This window comes from Pteropus alecto, unplaced genomic scaffold (assembly GCF_000325575.1).
Source record: "Pteropus alecto unplaced genomic scaffold, ASM32557v1 scaffold177, whole genome shotgun sequence".
NCBI lineage: Eukaryota > Metazoa > Chordata > Mammalia > Chiroptera > Pteropodidae > Pteropus > Pteropus alecto.
This window is the reverse complement of record NW_006442207.1, coordinates 9,375,756-9,400,928: the sequence shown is the minus strand read 5'-3', so window position 1 is coordinate 9,400,928 and position 25,173 is coordinate 9,375,756. Positions and strand designations below refer to the sequence as shown.

The window sequence follows — 25,173 nt, the reverse complement described above, 5'->3', positions numbered from 1 at the left end:
CAATGAGCTTCTTTTCTGACTCTAGATTCCACATCTATAAAACAGGAAATGCACACATGAGGTATTTATTTGGCTTTCCTCACAATGCAGTGAAGGTAAAAGGTAGCCTCAAGCGATTAAATAGTTCTAAAATAAAGTACCCAAAATGAAGAGATTCATATATTATCGTCATTGTTATCTTCATCTAAGGAACCTGTTTCGTTTCTTTATCTGCAACTGAGGTTTTACGCTTAGATGAAATTTGCAGTTACTACAAATCTGTGCTTCATTATTAAAATGAACAAAAGCAAATAAATTGTGCTATAACGAAGTAGGCCTGGTCTGTCATCAGTAGTAATTTTGTAAGCTGAGAAGCAGCAAAGGTTGACCTCTAAAGTCACTGCTTCAGACACTCACCCAGTACTATTGAGGTAACTCTGTCCCAAGCTGCAATCCTTCGAAAGAGAAGATGGATTGAACCAAAATGCTGGCAGGCACTGACCATTGCTGTGTCTCTCATAACCATAGTCACTGTTGGGGAAAGAGCCAAGAGAAATCTTTCAGTAGGTGGCAAAACTACTGAGAATAATTTCATGGTAGTCCATAACCAACTTCTACTCTAGTCAGTCAAAAAAAAAAAAAAGGTATTCACTGAATCAATGCCTTTCCAAAAATGAAACTTTTATTTTCTCATAGAATATCTATCAATTACCCATGAAGATATTTTACAGAACATGTTTTCTGAAATGCTGCCTTGGAGGCAAGAAAGATGTGTGTATAGAGATGAAGGCTTGATGCTCAATAATTCCCAGTAAACACCTTTAAGCTGAGAGAACAGATGATGTTCTCGTCAGGAGGATGCGCAATACTGATTGGGCTTGGGCCAGAGAAAGCTGCAATTAGTAAACAGGCAGTGGTGGAAGCTCAATCCTCAGTGTAAAATTTCACTGAAGAGTTTAATGCAGCCACATGTGGCACGGTCCTCATTAGTGATGATGTCTTTGGGGTGCTCTTCCAAGACATCTGGATCTGCCAGGTAGAGCCGAGCCAGGTCTCTCTGTGCACAAGCCATATGCTTCAAAGTCACAGCAGAAAAAGACATGTCCTTCAGGAGTGTCATGAGCATTCTCCCAAGGAAAAGTTTTGTCCTAGTCAGTTAGCACTGCCAGTTGGGACTAACCGCTTTAAATCTTCTCTCTAGTTTAGAAATAGTCAAAGCCTTTTCTCCCAGCCTCTTCTCATTCTTGCCTCCAGGGCCCTCTGAGTGGCCTGATATTCTTGGCTTCTGGAAGATGAACTTGGGCACAGAGGATGACAACAAATCGCACCTCCACATGCACAGACAAAACGCAGGCAGCAATCAGGAAGCATTAGTATGAATTGGCTCATCTGTGTAATAGAGGTGAGATGCTGGCACACAAGGGTTGGGAAGGGAGAAACAGGTTCAGCTAAGGGGCCTGCCACCAGGCAGCTGGCACTTAAAATTCTGCACATACTAGCTGGATTTGGTGCTAGTTCAACACAGCATGGGTCGAAAGACTTCAGAATTGCTGCCTACAGGACACCCGATGTTCATATCAGAGAATTACTTTACAAATGCTGGAGAATGACAGGCAAGGTCATCTGGGGGACTGTCCAGGGGAGAGCCAAGGCAAGAGGGAACATTCAATGACAACCACATTTCATTACACTACAGTCAGTGGAATCATTGAAGTTCTAGCTACTGGTAGAAACTCAGAATGAGCCTTCTGAAACATTTCCAGAAACAATGCAGATACAAGAATCCCCTTTGGACAGAAAACCTTACAATGGCCTCATTCATGATTCATTTCCCTCTTCTCAGAATACACTTTAGTGGTAGGAGTAGCAGATTCCAACCACAAATGATAGAGGAATTGGGCCAAGACTGAGAAGTGAGTGAGCTGGGAAAGGAGAGAAAACCAATTGCTTTTCCTACCCTGTGTTCTCTTCACTCTAGTCTAGCTTAAAATTGAAAAAGAAAAGCAACAAATGGCAATGACAACAAAAGACTGGCTTATTTTGGAACCTCATAGAAAAGATTTCCAAAGGAAGAAATTATTCCAGGAGAAATCGAGGAATTGGAACATTTCACCTCACTTTTCCCCTTCAGTTTCCTAGGAGAGGATAAATTTTCTCTCTGCACAAGAATGACTGTTTGATAAGGCCGAAGTTAAACCACTAAAATAAAATGTTAACTTCCTTTACAAATCCTCCTTGAATACGGTGGAAGAAGAAGAAGCATTATGGTTTCGGAAAGAGGGATCAGATGTATGACTAAAAATTCCATGGACATTTTCCCCATAGATGTATTTCAGGATGTCAATCCTGACAGGTAGGAGGACAGGGATAAAACATTTTTGTCATTGTAATAATGTTGCACTGACTAAAACAGAAGTCACTCTTGAAAAGGCCCCTGCAGAATTTCTTGTGAGCTCCGGGGTAACAAGCTCTGTTGCTCTCTGGCTGAGAACAGAGACATCCAGCACGGGCTCTCGGCTTGCTTGGTTTATCAACAATAAGGTAAGAGGGTAACAGCCTTGGGTTATCAGTCTGAGTGCTGGTGGCCAATTTTATCAAGCCTGCTCACCCAGCACTATTTACTCAAACACCTTCAGAGGTCTACCTCAAGAGAAGACTTACTTGTATTAAGATATGTGTTACATGTGTACACAGTACCTCAGTCCACTCGTTCATAGTTTGATGGTCAGATAGGTGACCAGTGATTGCTACACAGCTAGAAATAAATTGTTAAAGGAATGTTTTTGGTTCTCATGTAGGTCAAGTTTTAATCATTTAACACTGACAGGCGTATTTAGTAATTGCTTTCTCTAAACTAAAAACACGTAAAGAAATAAAGAAAAAGAAAAAATAAGCGGGGAGCGAATGAGATGGCTATGATCAAGGGAGTTACTACCTACTCATCTTCAATGATTTTTTAACCTCACCTGAATGCTAAACACTGACTTAGAACAAAGCAAGGGGATCGCTGACCCCACACGCTAGCTTTCTGCTTGTCAAATACTCCAGAAAACCCACCACAGCACTGAGTTTATTGAACTAATCTAAATGTCTCAGTCACTCCTCCAGTTTGAACTAGCTTAATCCCAGTGAAGGGAGATGTTTCCTTTACCACTAGGTTCACAGAGCCATAGACTGGCAATGACATTGAACCCGTCCTTGCATTCAATAATGTCTTCTATGAATCACATAAGCCATAGTCTGCTAACCACTGACTGAAAACTTACTGCCATATAAGGCCATCATTCCACTACTAGGAATCCTAGACTCCAGAAAGTTTTTTCTTGAGCATAAATGTGTTTGCTCTCTGAAAAGTCCACTTACTATTTTCAGTGTTGCCATTTGAAGCAACTCAGGGTGGATCTGGTCTCTCTTTTTTGTCCCAAGAGCTATCATATATACATGAAGATAATTACTGGCCATGTTCTGAATCCTTTTTAAATCTAAAGAAACTCCTGGTTTTTCCATATGCACATGTACAGAGCTAGTACACCATGATGTCCCAAAGGTAATTTCATAAAATATGAGGCCTGTCACTTAGTTTTATATGTGTTCCTATTATTTAGAATCTAAGTGTTCATTAAGACCCCTGTAGATTTGATATACTGAAGGACTCCATGGGATAACAGCATAGCTCACCAGTCAAAATCAGCCTCTGTGCAGACACAGGGCTCAGATTCCATAGCTCCGGCATATTTTCCTTGCATACATTTCCGCTCTGATTTTCGCTTCTTATATATCCTTTTTGCTCCCATGATGCAGGCTTCCCCCTGTAAGGAGACAAGGATCTCACACACTTGAGCACCACTTGGACTTTCTCTGTTCCACATCGGGGCAGTTTAAGGTAATGTTCTCAAACTTTAATGAAATCTGGACTTAGATGGTCAGCTCTGTGCTAACGGCATTTTTGTTAATGTCTAGAGCTCTAATATAGAATGGGACGCATAAAAACATCTTAAAAAGTCTTTGGGGTGTGTGTGTCAAAAAATGTCTTTAACTCCATGTGTATTCAGCAAATCTTTCCTTGGCAAAGTATCAGGCACAGTGCTGTGAAGGAGACAGATAACTAAGACTCAGTGTATAACAACTATACTGCCAACAAATCTGTAATAATTAAGTTCAATTCTCCTATAAGAAAAGATTTATACCTTTGGTCATTTATGAGCATATGAAAGAAGAGTACTGCTAAGAAATATAGATCTATTTTGCCCCAATTTATCGTGCTTCTGCCCACACAACTTTATAGCACTGATTTTATGTCTGTCTACCAGACAAGCAAGAGAAATAAATTCAGTGTTTCTCAAAAAGCTTTGAATATCACTAGGTTTATGCATCTCAAAGGGGAAAATACCAGCAATGTAAATGAGCAATAAATTTTTGGCTGAGTCTCTGAATAGAGTGGGTGATTCTAGCTGATGTAGCCCTCACTGTCAAACACAGCTTTCTTTGTATGTCTAAAGGACCAGAACAGAGTTTTGTCTAAGCGACTATAAACTGTCTTTCTTGAACAAACTCACTTTAACCAGTTCCATTCCACATCTACATGTAAATATATTACTTAGTCTGGGTTTGGGGCATATGATGCGTCACTGCCTGAATATGGCGATGGCTTTGCAGCAAGAGCCTACACCATATCCATTGAGAGACCTGAAGGATGACTTCTGCCTTGGGAAATCAAAGGAGAGATGCTTTCAGCCAAGCATTTTGATATGAGATGAGCAGCTAAGGGGCCCAGATGAAGGGAAAGTTTTCTATTAATAATTCTGCATTCTCATACCACAAGTACCTTGGAAAGAGGCTAGAAGCACTACCGAATCCCAGACAGTCACAGCGGTGGGGAGGAAGGATATCAGTGGCACTGCTCACAGAGCATATTTTGTTATTTTATGTCTCTGTTTGCATTACTAGATAAAATTGAAGATCCTTTGCTCACCCCTGCCTCCACCCTGCATCCATATGACACGCTCAGATAAATTACGTTTAGATCTCTGTGCTGAGTTGGTATTTCATTCTGAGTTGTAAGTCTAAGCCAAGCACATTTGAATTTTATCTCATTATATCCTAGTACAATAAAAACAGAAATTACTTCACAACGAGCTATAAAGCCTTGAGTTTGTTCACTGCTGTGGAACACAAAACACGTAAGAAAGCACTAGATGAGCATTTTAGCTTGGAGAACCCAGATTCTGACTGCTGAAATGACTAGCTTTCACCACCCACACACCCACGCCTCTCATCCAGGACTCAACTTCTCCGTTTCTCCCACCTGGCTGTGCAGCTGCCAAGGTCTGTAGTCCTCCTCGGCACAGCGTCTATCGAAAATGGACTTGTAGTCGACTTTGACCAGCTGCCATTCAGAGCGGTGGCTAAAGTGTCCAAACACTCTACAGAGTTCATAACGATAAAAATAATCGTAATAACAATGCCAAGTTAGAATGACAGCTAGCATTTGCTAAGTGTTTACTGTAAACTGAGAATAATGCCGAGCACATTGCATTGTTCATATCATTTAATCCTTGAAACACACTTATGAAGAGGGTCGCTAGTATTGGTTCCACTTCACATATGGGTAACTTGAGGCTTGAAGAGCTGTGTTAACATATAAAAACCAATGTCCAATCACTAAAGAAATAGAAGAGTCAGAAACCAGGCTGTTTGGCTTAAAAATGCACTTCTATATATTGTACAATAGGTTAACAAAAACTTCAATCAATCAATCAATCAATCAGTCAATCAATCATCGAGAAAATCAGAAATACTGCATTCTTCATGGCCTGAGATTGTACTTCTATGTTCTCTTGCTAACAATGTACGTGGTTCCGATGGTTTCCATGCCATTTTACCTTCTCGCCAGTTGCTGGGCAAAATGGCCAGCAGGGCAAGTGGTTTGAACTGTTTCCTACGCTGTGCCTTCTACTCTCCTTACTGAGAGAGACTCATATTTAATGAGGTGTTTGAATCACCAATTGTAGATGTAGATAAAAGCCACAAAGCATCTTTTTCAGTCAGCTTTTTAAATCTGTGTTTTGCAAATATAACAACCGAATAAAGACAAATTATGAAATAAATTGCTAATCTAGCTATGTTTACCATGGCTCGAAGTGTAGCTATTAGGCAGATTAAATTTTTGTTGATCTTTTCTATGGTGAAAAAAAGGAGGAGGGAAGAAAAAAATCAGAGAATGTATCGACTATTCACTTTGATTTTTAAATTTTCATTGATGATAGGATCAACTACTTTAAAACCATCCTTCTGTTTTCCATCTCCAATTTTCTAGGGGAAGAGAAAAGCACAGTTTCATATTTCAAATTCAAAGCTCATGTTTTGAACCCCATAGGCAGGCGAGTCATTAATCAAGTCTTTCACAAATTAATGATCATCTCTTTCCAGACAAGAATGAGTGCAAATGCAATTTCATGAGAACAGATTGTTCTCAGGGTTTCCCTAATATGCCTCAAAATTGGGTTAGGTAAAGAGCCAGGAATAAATAAAAGCCCGTATGGGGCTTTGCTCAAGCTCTGTGTTCTGCCTTAAAGTGAAATCATTCTCATATGCCTGTGAGTTTTCTATATATTGAGTTTGTATATTATTCAAGTTTTTAATGTATAGTTTTATTATCTATTGAAATCATATTTTCTATCAGTAGGGGAAGAAATAAGCCATGCCCTTAGGCCACCAGCCCTCAATGTGGGTCTCTTAACAAATAGCAAAGAGCCAAGAAAATTGCTGTCCACATTTTTCTTTCTTCTTCCCTAGGGAACCATTATGTCAGATGTACTGACTTTGCTAGCAACTTCAGACCTAAGTGCAGCAAAGTGAACAGGCTTAGCTAAAAACCATGTTCCTAGATTAATATTAAGACTAGAAGCCAGCACAGTTTTTCACTTACGTCATGATAAGAGTTTCTTCCCCAGGCTCACCCAGAACTCCATCCACAAAGAGTGGAATAGATGTGAAACTGTATTTGCTCCAAGATCTCCCTTCATCAAAACTCAACCTAATGACAGGAAAAAAATAAATAAATAAAATAAATCATCAGATCTCAAAAGAAAAAAAAAATCCTTTCAAAGGAAAGATACTATCAACCAGGAGAGAACACATTTTAAAAGTACCTAAGGCTCTGTCAAAATGAGCCTTTCATAAGAATAAGTGTTCTTAATTACATCAGAAAGTAGAAATACAGTTAGCCAAGTGATTTGGGACCCATGTGTGTTACAACATCAGTAAGAGGAGAGCTGCATGAAACTGGAATAATAATAAGTCTTTGATAGAATTTATTTTAAATTTGGATATTTTATTTGATCTTAGATCTCGATGTGACTCTCTCTAAAACCTCACTGCATTCTAGCAGCAGACTTTATAGGTGATTCTGTAGAGCAATGGCCTTATGAGACCTACTTAGATGAACTTGAACCAGACACCTCTAAGTGATCAAACCCTGAGAGGCATCCCTCTTTCACTGTTATAAACCCTGGTTGACTCGCTGAGTGAATGGGTACAGGAGAACAGGCTCTCGAGAGTAAGAAGTAGACGACTCTGATGGTCACACAGAATGTTTCCTTTGCTCTGCTTTTCTCTATGGATGGCTTCCACCAAGCTAAGCCTCAATTTCTTTTATTTCTAAAGCTTTCCCTTCAGTCACCAAAGTAACTAACAGTGAAGAGAAAAATCAGGCTTTTGACTTTGAACAAGCTCGCATGCAGAGAGAGCCACTTTTAAAAACACACATGAAGAAACCTATTAAAAACCCCTCTGGAAGTTAAGTTTCGCATGTCCATCTGTGGAAGACCTACAGGTAGAGCTGCAGAATGTCAACTCCAAATAGAAAACTAAGGAAGTACAATCAGGAGAAATGAAATAGGAATGGAAGGGTCATGATCTCTGTGCAGAACACATAATGAATGCAAATATTATACTATAGGAGATGTTATTTGAGAAAAGTAACTGTAAGAAGTTGAAGCCATTCAGAGATTATACCTGACACACCATTCTACCTATGACTGTGCTAAAAGAATAGAGTACTGGGGAGGGTATTGTCACATTTAAAAACCATATGCAAAAAAGATAATAATAAAAATAAAAAACATAATGCAATTTCTCTCTCTCTCTCCCCCTGTCTCTGTCTCCCTTCCTCCTTCCTCTCTGTTTTGTGACACTATAGGCAATAATCTTATTTTAATAAAGCAATCTATTATGTTGTATCAGACCTTGACATTTTCCTACAAACACAGTCACAATCCGATAGCCCAGCTCCAAGCTTAGCAGTGGGGGACCACCAGGTGCATGGCTCATGGGCAGTAGGTGCCTTTACCAGAGATGCCGAATTGGGAGAGACGTGTGCTTCATAGCAACCAGGACTCCACCCTGATCCAGATAGAGAACACTGTGCTCTTCTTCAAAGATCTGGAAGAGGAAAACACATCCACATGGACAAGCATCCATTTCTACACACACCTAGAGTTCAGAGAATAAGTCTTTGTATGAGACGGGAAATCCCTCCCATGACAGAGTTAGGTTTCTCAAAATCTTTGGGAAGACACAGTTACAAACAACACTTCCCAAGGTAGGCTACATGTACCACTGGAGTTACATAAAACGATTTTTGGTGTACCACGAAAGAAATTTAATGAATGAATGGTTCAGTATTTGTGTTTGTATTCCCAGCTTTTTGTGGTAAATTCCATTGATCTCCATTTATGATGATGTCAGAATATTGGGTAATTGTCCTATTGGTAACATTTTCAGATGGAAGAAAACTTAGAGCTACTTTACTCACTTTTACTAAGGTTTAGAAAGATTGGGTGACTTGCCTAAGGCCATGTATACAGTGACTGATGGAGCTGAGACTCTCAGCATTATAGTGCCCTTTGCAGATATAATTATTTCAAAGTTTCTAAGTATTATAGAGAAAAGGTGTTCTTGTTCAATTAATAGATTCTCTACCAAGTCATAAAGTAGTTCTGATCAAAATGGAATCATCATATTTGGGTGCACGTATCATTAGATTTTTCTCCAAATATGGAGAAACCAATTTGAAGTCAAATGGAGATAAGTTGAAAACAGTTTTTAAGTCCTCTCTGTGTAAGATGTATACTGTTTTCTCGCAGTCACACTGTTAGCATAGCCTTGTCTGTGGTTATACTATACTATAGACATAATCTTATTTCCTCTTTATTTATTTCTTATACCCAGGAATGTATATCCTAGGACTATAAAAGTAGAGACTCCTTTGCTTTGTTTGGAGTGTTGGAAGGGAAAAACAAAAAACAAAACAAAACTGGATCCTGGCTCTCTATTCTCCAGAGGAAGTTTAATAGGCCATGTTCCTATAAACCTCCAAAATCAATAGCCCTGGGGTTTTTTAGGTAAATTTTTTCTTGCCTGCTCTTCTCAAAACATGTGAATCCCACTGAGGATCTATGAAGCGTCTGGAGCTAGGAAATAGCAATTGGACCGTAATATGGAGATCTCTTCGTAAAATTTAAAGCAAAGTGTTCTCCTTGCTGTGTGATTACCTGTGCATTAGATTTCAATTTACGGTGCTAGTTATTATGTGATAATTACATGTCAGTGGCTTATATTTATTGAAGGAGAACAGCCATGCATTAGGTGCATATCTTGTTATGACTGCTCTACCTCATTAAATGCCTGTTTTATAAGCTATGGGTATCTAATTTTCATCCAGAAGAAAAAGAGAAAACATTTAAGCTAAACACATCAGTTTAAAGTGATTCCATTTCTACTTTTCCTAACATATGTGCCATGATAGTTATTGCTCTATCTTTTGCACATGAGATTTAAATATCCGGGAACACCACCTGGGTAATGGCTATTCCTATATCACTTCATTGCTATCTATTCTGACTTCAAGGCAAGGAGAATTTATGGCGGTAACTCAGCATTAGGTATATCAACTTCCCTCCAGGTGCCATGTTCTCTACATGATAAAATCTTTGGGATTCTGGGTTTCTTTTATGGGAAAAATTCAGTCAGTTCTAATTTGGTTTCATCATCACTTATAAACTTTCTACATATTGGTTCTGAATATGGGTTATTTTTATTGAACAGCAAAAAAACAATGAAATTGCAAAAATGTTTGCTAACCTCAAAGACTTTTTTAAGACTGTCATAAAACAACAACAAAATAAACACTTTGGCAAGCTATAGGATTTATGTGCAGTGAATAAGTTACTATCTGGAGGAGATAAGTTTCCAGAATTGAATCAAGTTGGGTAATTTTTTTATGTCTTTTAAACTTCAGCAACTTGGCCCAGGATACTTTCTTACCTGCCTCCAAGTGTTCCCTGCATCTGAAGAGACAAACATGCTGATGTCGTTGTCTGACAGTTCAGAACCTATGTTGCCTAGAAAGAGCACATCACCATTAGTGAAGAGAACTTTCTGCTCGAGCTAAGGATGACTATATGGGCAGTCTGCAGTGCCTGAGATGGATTTAGATTGCAAACATGTGTGAGCAGTGTTTTTCAGCATACTTGCTTCGGGGTCAATGGTTTAGGTGCTTTTCAAAATGATCTTTAGCTTGCTCATTACGTTCCAAGCACAGATATCTAGTTTTTTAAAATAAGCACCATTTAGAACAATAAGCAAACTAGGAAGCTTCTTACCTGAAGCCACAATGATGCTAGGAGCTGTGTCTCGGCTGGCAATGATGCCTGATGTATAGGGATTCTCAGAGACCTTCAGGTGAAGGTGTAGTGAGCAATAAGGCTGAGAAGAGGAGAAATGAGTGTCATGAAAGCACACAATCTAAATGGTCATTTAAAGACCATATTCAGAGCATCCACCCAGTCTTCTAACCATCCCATCTAACCATCCATCCATGTACACATCCAGGTACACCTATCTTTCATTCCACAAATATCTGGTGTCCATAAGTATAATATAACTACCAAGTGGTGAAAGAGACAGCATCTTTGTTTTAAGTCTCATCAACTGCCTTAATTGCCATTTGGGTATTCAACAAAAATTTTAGCACTTTATCTATAAAAGCCTAGGTGTAACTTATAAAAGAATTACATTGACTGTAATTTTGTCCTATTATGAAATGAATATAATTTTTTTCCATTGATTAACATAAAGAGAATACATTTTGAAAGCCGTAAGATCAGTACAGATAAAATATGAGATTCTAGAGGGTGAAGCGATGATGTCCAACTTTGGATCAAGGAAGGATTCAAGGAGAAAACAGTGCCTTAGGCAAAGATTGGAAAGATATAAACAGAAGATGAGATATTCAGAAGGACAAAGGACATTTCAGGCTTGAGCAATATCAATAACACAGAAAAGAAGCAGAGGAGTTGAGCTATACAGTATGTAGCCAATATGACTAAGGAGAAATGGGCTACGGAGTCAGGAGAGAAGGTCTGGTGAAGCTGGGAGAGCTTCAAAGAAGTCAATTGGCATCTCTTAGCCACGCTCCATTTGAGACCTGGGTCCCAGTTGTATGCAAGAAGCTGTAGGATATGTGAAATTCTCCTAACATCCACCAGACAATTGACATAGTGTCTGTATCAGGGTATTATCAAAATCAGTATTATTTGATATAAAAGTCATACTTGTAGGCAAAATGTACCAGTGATAGCAATTTAAGTGAAAATTTAAGGGACTTGTTTATTCGTGTATGAAAATCTTGATCAATTCTCTGATTAATATATCAACAGTTTTCCAAAACAGGATAATAAATCTTATAGAAATTTCATAGTTCTTGTACTGAGCTGACGAAAACTACAAATTTGCATCTGAACCCACATTTCTTTTCATTGCTCAGGAAGATTATTTTCTAATCTTATCGACTTGAGTTTTTGGAATTACCAATGTATCTCTGTTATTACTTTTATTCTGCTCTATAAGACTCAGCCAGCAGATATTCAGACAGTGAGCAATACAATGATTAAATTTATATGGGATAGAGTAAATGACAAACTAAAAATAAAACTCAGAAATAAAAGCCACCCAATACTGGTGAAATAAAACAGTAGATTGCAATAGGGTCTTTTCCTCACTGCTGACACAAAGAGTAAACTTTCAAGGAATAATGACAGTAATAAATTATTGGTTTTACATAAAAATTTCATGTAAAGCATTCAAAAAAGGAATTTCAATAGGAGCGAGAAAGATCACCCTTATAAGAAACAATCAGACCCAAACGCTTGGCTTTCTTTTGCCCAAGAGGAAGACTAGCACGGGTCTATGTTGCAGAGGTTCCAGGACAGTGTTGCATAATATTCAGAAGCTGAGACAAGATAAATTAAAGGCGTTAACCATTTTTCCACGAAAGTTTTCCTGATAACTGCAGCCTACCAGGATCTCCCCTACTCTGATCTATGATAGTTTATTTTACCACTCACAATCCTATATTATCTATTCGAGGTATATTTGGTTTATCTCCCTAAGAGATATGTCCTACTAATAAAGAGAAAACATCAAAGTACTAATTTGTATGTTCTGTGGAACCTAGCATAGAATCAAAAAAGACAGTCAATAAAAGCTTGAACTATCAAGCAAAGCTTTTATGTTAGGACATGAAAGAGATTACTCTTTTACTCAGAACAATGCCAGAAGTACATGGGCTTATTTGTAAATCACATAATCAGAGTAATGTGAGTAGCTCTCTGGCATTCCAAGAATTGCATTCCTCCTTGGGAATTATGTATGGGTTGAATGGAGCACCTTTACACCACCCAATGGGGCAGGACATCGCTGAACAAGGAAGGACCCAGCTTGCAATCCCGAGCTGCCACTTTCCACAAACTTTATCACTCAACAGTCTGGCAGATTGTAAAGCTCAAATAACCCAGAGGTTATTTGCTATAGGGCACTTGCCATTACAAAAGAAAGAAGGCATTTTCAATTCTCCATCTCTGCACTGCTCTTAGTTGCTATGGCTTTCAGAAGCCGAGGATAAATTAATTTGAGAAGAAAAGACACCAGTTCGTGCAATAGCAGCAACATTAGAAATGATCTTTTTGGTGCACTTTTTTTTCTCCATTCTCACATTTGTAGTACTGGATTGCCCCCAGCTGGTACAAGGAGAATATTCTGTGGCTTTATTTTCCTTTCCTCCATTTTTTTCAAGAAAGTTATACAGTCTATAATGTTCAAAGAAAAACAATGTTAAGTGATCATCTATGCTACTTTAACTTAAATATTATACTTGACCATTTTTGGACATTTTTCAAAGTTAAGTCACCAAAAATTAATAGACAGTATTACTATAACGGCTATCAAGCCACTACAAACCCCTGAAGGACAGAAGACAAAGCTCTCTAATTCTTATGCAATTTTAGCACAGGCCGGGGGCACTTTATCTACTTCTTCCTTCCTTCTTGCTTTCTTTTCTCCCCTTAGCAAACATGTACTGAGCACCTGAGTATCTTTCCAGAATTATCTCCAATTCAGTGGAGTCAAAACATAGCTTGTCCCAAAGGCTCTTCTCTATTTTCCTTATTTTTTGCATTAGAAAAATATAGACGTTTACACTGAAAGCACCGTGACCTAGCGGCTGACTTAAAGGGAAAGGAAGGACCAGCATGCACGTTTGGAAGCTGTTCTTTGTGTCCTTTCATATGTCCTTATGTAGTCACAGGGCATGGGATATCATCAATCACTCACCTCTAGGAACAACTGAATACTTAGTCTTTAGTCTTTTCAGGGTCAGGTACAGAGTTTGAAAATCTGATGCAAATTAAGGATTTTTTTTGTGAAGAAAAAGTGCATACAGGCAAGTGCACACAAAGTTTTGTATTCAGTTTCAGGGTTTACAAACTCTTAAAGTCCATAGTGGACTTCTGGGTTCCACACACTTTTTTTTTTTTTGCCTTATTCTTTTATTTCTTATTTTAACCAACAGAATCCTTTGGCCATTGCCAGCATTCAGTAAATGTCTGTTGGATTTAATCAATCCATTAACAAGCCATCGTCCATAGCTCTGATATCAAATTGAAGAAGCAGGAAGGAACAGAGGCCCCAGGACGGAGTTCCCTACATAAAATCAACCAACTCAAAAAACTTAGATTATTTGAGTGTCAACCAGCTCTTCATTCCACTTTCTCTTTCTTCCCAACCTCTGTATTAACAGCATTTACGTGCCATTTTCATGGTACCATTATCCCTAGGTCTAATACTCCTAATCTAAGTATTGTCCTAAAAAGCCAGAACAGAGCTTTCATAAATAATAAGGAAGAGGTAAATTACATAATCAGAGTATACACATTGTTTCTGATCCTGAACTGGGGCTAGGGATCTATTAGATCCTCTGTAAAAGGTCAACGGCAAAGAAGAAGGAGGATCCTGGACCACTTGGCTGGGTATTGGGCACTCCGATCCAACACAATATGCAGAGTTTAGCATGCAAAGGGATGAAAAGCAGTGTCAAGGATCTGCTGGGATAGCTGGCTGCTTAGCTCCAACAGAAAACTGCCAATTGAATCCATAACAAAGTCATGGCCTCTCTCCATGAAATGCTATACTATCCCTAGGGGCCCAAAGATTTGTCACAGGCTCAGCTCACATCTTGCTTCTCAGGAGCCCAATCTTGAGGCTTTGGAGGCAGGTGGACCGTGACCTGTAATACTGCATCTAATTGTACAATGCCATCTTCAGAAGAAAGAAATCCCAGCTGAGCCCTCGAGGCAATCAATCTCAACATCCTAAAAATACATGCCCAAATTACCCTGGATGTCTTATTTCTATAGAATACATTTTACCAGGAACATTCCTTTTGGGGCTGTAATTCTGAACTTGTTCCACATTTGTTAACAGCCCTGCTGGAAAATCTCTCTTCTAATCACTAGGCTGTGCTTTTGGTGACACTGTCACTTTCCAAGCACTCACAATCTGAAGTCACTTTTTATCTTCTCTCTGCCACCAGTTCTCAAGCTGAAAGATTTTTTAACAGTCTGGGTCTCCTGTAGCTCAAAGATTTTCTTTCCTATTTTGTGCTCTTGGCAGATATTTATAAAGTGCTTTCGGTCTCTCCTCCCCACTCCCTTTGTCATTTTCCCCTCCTCACTCCGCTGCCTATTTTACAAAACTCAGGTTGAAACTACATTAAACAACGGGGCTCATGAAGGAGGTGGCCGAAAGTCTCCTGGGTACTGTACATCCACATCTCATTAATTCAACTTTATTCAACCTTAATGAGCCTACCGATTTTGTCAAATTTGGGGTGTACTTGAACCCATGAACTTCATAAGAGGTAGATATCACGAGCAACCCTTCACTACAACTGTTAGTGGCAAGGAAGGGCTTCCAATAGAGTGCAACCGTAAAACTCAAACAACGCCTATCCATGGCAGGTCTGCTTCAAACAAACATAACATCCAGAACAACAACACCTACATTGTGGCGCATATGATTCTTGATATAATTATTTGCAGTGTCCAAAAATATAGCCACGGTTCTTCTGCTCTCAGAACTTATGTTTTAGCAAGGGAAGATGGACAAATACATGCACTGATTTCAAAGAGTGAGAACGGTCACGAATAAAAAGGAGTTGAGACAATTACAACTTTAGAGAAAGTTCAGAACGGCTCCCTGAGATTAAGATAATCAATTAAGGATCAAAATTTCAAGAAAAAAGCCAGACTAAGAGAAGGGCATTTTAAGAAAAATAATGACAAATGCAAAGAGCCTAAAACACAAATGAAAAGAGCCTAAGACATAAATAGTAGGTTAATGATATGTAAACAGGCACCATCTTCCCCCATTGTGGTTTATGTGTGAGGAAGGAAGGAGAGAGAGGCTGCAAACCAGGCAGGAGAAGTAGACAGGGGCCAGACCATCTGGGACCTGCAGGCTACGGTAAAGTATTTGGATTTTATTCTACCTGAATTAGAAAGTCATTAGAATATTTAGGTAAAGGAGAGACATGATATGAATTTTTAAAGCTCAAGTTGATACTATGTGCATAAAATTTTTAAAAAGACTAATCTAATCTATGCTAAAAGGAAAGCAGATTAGTGGTTGTCTAGGGCTAGAGATGTGGGTAGTGATTGGAAAGGGGCACAAAGGAATTTTGAGGGGTGATGAAAATGTTCTATCTTGACTGTGGTAACCACCAGGTGGGTATACACATTTGTCAAGATTCATCAAACTATAATCTTAAAATGGGTACTTTTAATGTATGAATGTTTTACTTCCATAAAGTTGAAATTTTTTTTTAAAAAAAAGGTTGTATTGGCTACTGTTTGGAGAAGAGATTTAGGTAGAGACAGGAGAAGCATTTAGGAGCCTGTTACTATGGAGGAAGTAAGAAATAATGGTGGCTTGTATTAGGATGGTCCCAGAATTTATATGTTGGAGGCACAGCCACAAGACTTCCTAACAGTGGTCTGGAGGTAGAGCAAGGAACCCCTCACTAAGTACTTTGTGTAAAAGGCATTTCTAACAGTCCATTTATGATGCTAGAATGCCCTGGAAAGCTTCTTTAGGTGATATGGTTAATTCTCTCTCATAGACATCTAATCTTCAAAGTGCATATTGAAATGAAGGATCACATTAAAGCACTGGTGCATCCTATGCATCATAGGTGAAATACCATGATGCTCCAACTTGAAATAGCTAAATTAGGAAGGTGGCCTTGCATAGAGTAGATATTCAATAATAATTGTTACATTTACTTACTCTGTCACTGGCTTTGTGCACTCACTATAACAACTAGCTTTTTTTCCCCCTTGTATGTTGCTGGTAATAAAGATAGAAGCTGAGTGGGAGGCTGAATTTCATACTGCTTCCCTGATGCACAATGACAACTGTGATATCCTCTGCAACTAATAAGGTCAAGCTATGGTTGCTGACATCTTCTTGAGTAGGAGGGTGACCCGCCTACAGCTGTATGAGATAAACCTGCAAAGTGACTGTTCAGACCTTATGGGACAAAAGGAAGCAAGTTGAGTGTGGATAACATTAAAGTCCGAATTGTATGATGAGAGTGAACACTTATGTGTGTGTGTGTGTGTATATATATATACAGACAGACAGACAGACAGACAACACACACACACACACACACACACACACACGCACACACACACACACACACACACACACACACACACACACATACACCAAGCCCTTACTAAAACTAGGAGGTCTTTCCTCTAGCTTAACATACTGGTCTCTCCCTTTTACGAATAGAAATACAACTTCTGATTTATTTTACAGAAATGACCATTTAATTACACTTTGTTTTACAATTAATCGCTTTCTTCTCCCCTTCATTCACTCAGTATCTACACACGTGTAAAGTATAGGGCAAGCACCAGAACTACTAACAGGAGTGAGATGTGACCCTATAATGTTTCATTTACTAATCCAATCTCTTTTAAGTAGACTGTAAACTCCTTGGGAATTTTTTATCCTTCTGTCAGATGCCAACATATAATTAAATATATTAATAAATGCATGCTGATCTACTTATTAGCCATATGTTAGATGATTAAAAGAAAGCCATACTTCAAAGCGAGGGGAAGTAAACATTTTTTATTTAAGGACCAAATAATAGATATTCTTAGGCTTGGTGGACCACACAGTCATGACTACTCACTTCTGCCATTATAGAGCAAAAACAGCAATAGATAATATATAAATTAATAAGCATAATTGTGTTCCAATAAACCTTTATTTGGAAAAACAAGTGGTGGGCCGTATTTGTCCCACAGGCTGTTGTTTGCCTATACCAGCTTTATATAATTCAACATAAATATATGAAACATAAAGAGTACCAATATAAGTTTAAATCAGTAGTTTTTACCCTTGTGTGAGGCATAAACTCCTCTGAAAACATGAATAAACATCTCTTCTAGAAAATATAACTACACAAATCTGCATTCATTCATCAATTCTGCTGTTGAATTCATGTATCATTAGATCTGTAACAGGTTATTCATGAAAATGTAAGGATTATCCCCACCACAGATGGCAATTATTATATTCTTCTTTAAACCACAATTTGAGGTCTTCATCAGAAACTGGGCCGCAACTGAACATCCTTGGAAATGAGCAAGAAACTTACTCATTTTCTCTTATCTCTTTGGTCCATCTCAAAGGCAGCACTGGGACTCCTCTACACACTGCCTCCATGCCCTTGCCTGACTCCTTTTGCTCAACAGCTGAGAAAGGAGCCCTGGACCCATCTTTGTCTGCCTGTTGACAATTCATTTCCAGCCTTCGCTGTTTGGGTCTTTCTGCCTCAATACGAAGACTTACCAGTAAGCAGTGCACAGGGTCCCCCCTCAAATCCGTATCTGGTGCCTGCAGCAAACGCCAGTCTCTGCCTTTGTTATACGTGATGAAAGTCTTCACTTGGTTGTCAATCTTCTTGTTAGCCAAGAACATTCCCTTTATCCCTGCTACCTGGGAAAAATTGACATGGCTGAAAAATACATCAAATTGAGAAGGGATATATTAGCTTACTTAAAAAAAAAAGAAGAAGAAGAAGAAGAAGACTGTTAAATTCGGCTGTGAGCACTCATCTTGGAGGAGAGAGAGGATGAGAGAAATGGGAAGGGGGTGATGACTACGTATAATGACTCTCTGGACAGTGGGATGAAAAGCAATAAATCTGTGCTCTTTACGGTATTAAGAGGGTCGTAATGTAAGTTTGATAGAGGCTTCTTATTTCCTCCAGGGTAGGTTGGTAGCAGTTTGCCATTGTCTAGAGACGAACTCTGGTGCTTTCAGTTTTGTTGTTTGCTAAATGTTAAATAAGTAGAGGCTACTTTACTTTTGGGTTAGGCCTAGCACTCACAGTCTTACAGGCTTTATTTCATTTAATCCTTGTAATAGCCCTCTTGGATAAGTACCATTTATTCTATTTCATGAGAAACATTCAAATAAAGTGACTTGTCCAAGGTCCAAGGACACATAGCCCAAGGACACACTGGATACCCAGGATAGTAAGTGGCTGACTTGGGATTTCAACCCAGAACTCTATGTCTTCACAGCCCATGTTCTCAAAAACTATCTAAAATCACTGAACTACCTAGAGCTTTGGGCAATTGAAAGAGGTCATGTAAAGCTCATGATCAAATTATTATTGTTTTTTTTTTCTGTTAAAGAGTGCTCTATTAAGCCACCAAAATAAATTGAACAAAGGAGAACTATTATTAAACTTAAAGAAGTAGTGGTTTCCCTAAATTGTTAAATAACCCCTCCTCTAAAGGAATGGTGTTCCTATAACACCATTGTTCCCATTATAAACAGTCTTTATTAATTATTTGGTTCTGAAAATATGATTGCCTTCCTTCTTCTATGTGTTATGAAACAGATAGCCAAAACTGTGCTATACCAAATCTTTAACTGTGTATTATATTCTCATGTGTTTTAGAGTTTATTCGACACATTCATGCATATTTCACTCTGCTTGAAATTATGACAGCCCAGCAAAACTGAGATATGTTGAATAGTGCATTTCGGCACTATGCATAGGTTATCTCATTTAATGCTCACAGTAAGCATAGGATATGGTTATCGTTAGCCACACTTTGAAAATTAGGTAACAGAAACTTGAGATTAAGCGGCTTTCTAGAGCACAAAGAGGGATGAAGTGAATAAACTTGCAGGCATTATCTGAGCCCATTTAATTTAACTTATGCCTTTTATATTATCACATGAAAATTTTTAGGCAGAAGAGTGAAACAATAGCCTTAGTCCCCGCCACGTATCAAGCACTGTGCCCAGTACTTTATATGTAAAACCTTCAATATTCACTATAAACCTGTCTGTATAACAGCTGTTACACCAATTCTATGGATGAGGAAACTGAGATATAAAAATGTAATCACTTGAGATAATAGAGAGTTGGTTTCACACCTAAATCTGTCTGATTTCTAAAGTTCTTTCAACAACTTCAGTTCCGAATTTGTCAATTCAAACAGGTTGGGTTTCAATCAGTCAAGATGCATATTTTGCCTTTGCTTTTGACACATTCAAACCTCATTAGTTTGTACCTGCTGATTTGGCATCTGGAGTAATTTAGAGTTTGGCCAACTTTGTACACTTTTGGAAGACAAGTTTCTTAAGCAAATAAATGGGGTACACGAGTTGCTGGGAGGAATGCTTTGAACTGCTTAGGAAAACTAGCCTCATTCTGGGCCTTTGATGGCAGCCAGACCCGTTTCTTATGTATTGTCAACCCTCAACAAATGTAGAAGATATAAATTCCAGAAGCACTTGACACCCCCCAACAATCATATGTTAATTACAAATAATATTTAGTTATTCACTAGACCAGCTCCATAAGGACTACTCACCAGGGACTCTCATATTGGATTTGCATGTGTTTGAGAGGCTGTTGCATATTTAAATGTGACTAAACTGCCAGTTATTTAAAAATTAAATTTCATAAATCAGAAGTTTCACAAAATCATACCTGTCTGCCCTCCCCAGTACACCTATACATGAGGAATGGCATAGTCTTAACCATCCAACACACCAGAAGGTTATAATAGGTACACAGGGAATAAAAATATTACCTCTTCCAATAGTTTCATTGCCCATTTTCCTTCTTGCCCTCTCCCTATTTCGGCCAGGGTGTCAGAGCGGGGTTATGCATGTTTAGCAGCTGGTTCATTTGATTTGCAGAAGCAGAGACTTTACTGCCCTCTGACTTCTTGGCATTATCAAATGCCACTTGAGCAGAGAGATGCGCTTTGTAATTCATCTCTGGCAGCTTGGCCTTCAGTTTTATCTTGAGGAATAAAAACTTGGCAAAGCAAAGGGAATGTGTGACAAGTGGGGATAGAGCTAGAGAGGGTCTGCTTATTTTCCTCTTATGGCCAAAGCACTTTATCTGAGAAAATCTCATTTGAGGGATCTTTTTATTGTCTGCTTCCTTGGCCTTGTCTGCAAAGATGGTCGCCCCTGCTCTTAGGTTTTTTATGCCATTAACTGTTCCTTTTACTCTGAGCCTGAGAAGTCCATCTCTCTGTGTCTCGGTACCCTCCTATGCATGAGGCACTTTCCTGAAGGGCTGTTTTATGAGGTCTCATCAGGTATTTCCTGGAACCTCTCCTTCTTACCGTAGGACTCTGGCTATCTAGGGAGCAGTATATCAGTGCCCACAATGTGGAATGTGTGACATGTGTGTGTACTTATGTGTATGTATACTTATGTGTGCATGTAAAGTCTGGGTTCCAGTGAGGATGAAGGGACATGTTTTGGTTGCCAGGTAACCTCTGTCTGTATCCATAGTACATTCCACATATTTGTGGAATGGGGTGGGGCTGAGGGATGAGTCAGGTTAGGGAAAAGTAATATTCCTGATAAAAGACTGAACTACCTAGAGCTTCGTGTAGGCACAGAGTTTCCAAGGCAGATAGATATTCTCACGGGAATGACAAATCTCACTGTTGGGAGTTTGTCTTCTTTTGGAAAAAGATCTGTTCCCTTCTCTATGTTTCTAAAATCTGTGCAAAGATGCCAAGTATTTTGAGAAGACACTTCTTTCTTTGCCTCTCATGTGGTGAATTTGAAACCAGAAGTCTCAAAGATAATTAGGAATTATTTCTTATTCTTCACTATCATATAAGCCTACATATCATTTTGGTTAGACTTTAAATATGAAGTGTTAGAGCGCAAACCTCAAGCCAACACAAAGCACATCAGCACACTCACCGTGCCCCAGGATGATTGCCTCAAAGTGCTACTTTCCCTTCTCTTATCCTACTCTCTTTGATCATATGGGCTACTTCTCCCCAGTCCCTTAGATAACACTCTGACATGTCTCCAACTACCCATCACTCAAAGCCCAGTTCAATAAGCCTTTTTCCAGAAACCAGCATCTCTCTTTTATCCTGAACTGTCGCCAACTCTTTTTCTCTGTCCTCCAATTTGTCTCACATATAGAGGGTTCCTACATCTTGGCTCTTAACAACTGTGCAAACTCCGTAAGGGCATCCATCTGCCCAGAAACTTCTCTAGGGCTCCTTATGTGCCTTACCGCAAGTTAATTCATCCTGGCTTCTCCTGCTACCTCTCACATTATGGTCTCCCACTCCAGTATAAATTTTGGATTGTCATTCCATCCACCATATTCCTTCATTGCAATTAATAATAAAAAGTCACTTTGTATAAGAAGTTCTATTTTTGTTTTTAATAAAATAGGTAGTAAGAATTCTGGATTAGAAAATGTAACAGCAATAACAGTACCCCAAATTCACTGAGTACTTATGAAATGTTAGGCATTACATAAAAGGCTTTGAAACCATGAGCACATCACTCTGTCCATGAACTCCAAGCAGCAAAGTTGATGTTTAGACGTGACTAATCACTCGCCTAAGGTCACCATTCTCTAGAGAGTCTTAGAACTGGATTCCAAGTTAGTCTGTCTATCTCTAGAGCCCACACATTTAACTGTATTATTTCTTCAAACTTGTCTCTCATACTAGAGTAGCCTGAGAGAGATATACATGGATATCGTATGTACAGGAAGCAGCCTTTCATTAATTCTTTAGTACATTTACTCAATAGTTGTTCAATAAATATTATTTGATAATCTACTATTTGCATTCTTCTAAGTACTGGGGATATAGCACCTAGGATGTTGAAGCAACTATACATTTATTCGACAGACTTTTCTTGAGAGTTAGAATATGCTAGATACTGGGACTTAGATTTCTTTGATGATTTAAAGGAAGAAAACAACATAGGTATCTCTTTTTTAAAAAAATTTTAAAATTTACCTGTAGAGGGTCCTTTCCTGTCCCAATCGTTCATGTGTTCTGCGTGGAGGTTAAGTTGAGAAGACTCTTGTACAAGAGTTTTTGCTTATTTCTGCCCCTGATGCTGACTGGAAAATGATTCCTCCCACCCTCTTCGTCTCAGACTTTAATTGTAAATCTAAAGTGTTAAAATTTGAAGAAAATGAAAAAGATGAATCAAAAACTGTGAAAAGAAAGAAAGAAAAGATATTCATGACCATGATGTTTTGAGTTTGGGGATAAGATGTTTCCTTGTTCTAAAGAGAAAATCCCAGCCAGAAGGGACGCACATGTGGAAGATACCAGAGCTGCCTCTGCAATCAAGGAATCCACTGACAAAAAAAAGTCTAAATGTCCTTTCCTTCCCCGTTGGCTTGATCAGGCCGGACTCCCTCCTAGGGGGACAATTGCCTTAAATGATTAGATGGTAAATTCTATGTCCTGTACTAAATATGTTCTGGATGAAAGAACATTTTTCTTCCCTATTTTCTATCCTGAATTCTAAGACCCAGTCTTTCGCCCAAGAGATCAAGGTACAAGCTCCATCATCACAACTGTTAAACTTTCACTTTTAAAGATAGAATACTTATAACATAGAGAAGACACTATGTGTGTAACAGAACATTCATCAGTCACCATTTATGTCTTTCATGACACCCCCTGTGACACAGTCATGAATACACACATTTTGGGCATTCAGAATTTGTCAGCCAGGTGGCTTCACTCTCAACACAAACCTTTCCACTTGGCTGGGTGAACTGTCATTGTCCATTAAACCAACATGCTCTTTATCATCATTAATTAATATTCCCTTCCCGGAAGAGGGAAAGATATTATCTTAAGCTGTCAGACTCCCTCTCATCATCCACACCAGACGAATACACTAGGAACCACATGTCTCAGACACACTTGTCACATCTCTTTTGCTCTGGCCACCATCAGTAGAGCTGTCTTCCGGTATCTATCCCACATGGTGCCTTGTGTTCTTTGGGAATGACAGAATTTTAGGACATTTGTTTCTAGGCTTCTCTTACACAAACACACCCACCAGACAAAATTGGAGCCACAACATAACACAGTCTAAATGAAGCTAAAATTGTGGGCTTGGGACCTGGGTCAGAGGTGGTAAACAGGTCCAGGGCAATCATCTGGTCATTCTATTTACGTTGACTTTACCCCAGACCATTTTCTTCTTCTTGTCTAATTTCCTCTACTGCTAAGTAAAGCCTAATACTCCTTATCCTGCCTTGCTCTGTCCTTCTATTTTAGGGCTATTAGTCGGCCACAATCAAATACAAGCCTAAATACTGATCTTTCCAGAGATACAACAGAGTTTGTAGGTAAGAGTTTGCATACACTAGGATTCAGATCCTAATTCTGCCACTTATTAGCTTTGTAATTTTGCAAAAATGATTGCACTCTCTCTGCCTCCATTTACTTATTTTATGTATGAAATGAGAGTGATTATAGCCCCATGTCGAAAAGTTAATATTCGGATTGAATGAGATAACCATTGAAGGTTTTTTACACAGTGCTTACCTGTGTATAATGGCACCCAAAATATTATTATGATGATCTTTTATTAACAAAAATAAGTTTCTAGCACTTTTGCTCTGTAGCCAACTTTCTCATTTCACTTTTTTTGATTCTCTTGAGTGAGGTCCATCCATATTCAATGAGTAACACACACCAAGGGAAATTTATATTTCAATAATGAAACCATACAATATGGTCCCCCAAGATATCATTTCTAACATTTCCCTATCTTATGAACTACATACTTGTAGTTCTAGTGTAGAGACAACCACACTTGTCGCAAGGTTCCAACGTGTGTGTGAACAAAATGATTGATTTTAATGAGAACTGTGCTTCCTTCTGCATTTCCCAGAAAGGTTCATTAACAAAATGTATCCTTGATACACAGACTCATCATACAATTATATATTATGTAGCTTGTCTCTGCTAAAATAGCTTAAAGAGCACACAAATACAGGGACAGCAAGTAATTGGCATACAAAGAACATACAGCATCCTCTTCAGTGACCCTCGAAGGTGGGCAATCATGTATTTCATGTATTCTATCTCTGTCACCCCCATCTTATATGTTTCTCATCTCTGCTCCTTATTAATTCATTTATGGATTTTCTTACTTTTCATTTATCTCTAAGCACTCATCATTCATTGCAATTCTACTGGGAAATTCATGCTAGATGGCTCTCAGCTTCCTGCTAGCCAGAACAATCAGATTTAAGGAACATTTGTGCCAGGTTCCGTGTCAGCCAATATTCTTTCTATCTAGTTAATCAGCAGATACGGCACTGCCATTCTGATCACATCAATTTCAATTCCAGTTGCTGCGAACTGTCAGGCTAATAAAACAGAGACTCTTCTGCCCAGGCCGCGGGACGCAGAACACCTTTACATAATGCAGTCA

At 38.7% G+C, this 25,173-nt stretch overlaps 1 protein-coding gene across 6 annotated transcripts in view; it reads right to left on the bottom strand.

Moving 5' to 3' along the window:
• The window catches only part of SORCS1 (sortilin related VPS10 domain containing receptor 1), a 461,149-nt gene that overhangs the window by 75,166 nt on the left and 360,810 nt on the right, over nucleotides 1-25,173 (bottom strand). For all 6 annotated transcript variants that reach the window (XM_006920877.1, XM_006920876.1, XM_006920874.1 and 3 more), the window contains exons 10-17: nucleotides 18,247-18,393; nucleotides 10,644-10,746; nucleotides 10,306-10,382; nucleotides 8,330-8,421; nucleotides 6,908-7,015; nucleotides 5,285-5,402; nucleotides 3,658-3,788; nucleotides 397-510 (exon numbers count right to left, since the gene is read on the bottom strand). In XM_006920877.1, coding sequence (XP_006920939.1) covers nucleotides 397-510; nucleotides 3,658-3,788; nucleotides 5,285-5,402; nucleotides 6,908-7,015; nucleotides 8,330-8,421; nucleotides 10,306-10,382; nucleotides 10,644-10,746; nucleotides 18,247-18,393 — 890 coding nt within the window. The remainder of the gene's footprint in view (nucleotides 1-396; nucleotides 511-3,657; nucleotides 3,789-5,284; nucleotides 5,403-6,907; nucleotides 7,016-8,329; nucleotides 8,422-10,305; nucleotides 10,383-10,643; nucleotides 10,747-18,246; nucleotides 18,394-25,173) is intronic.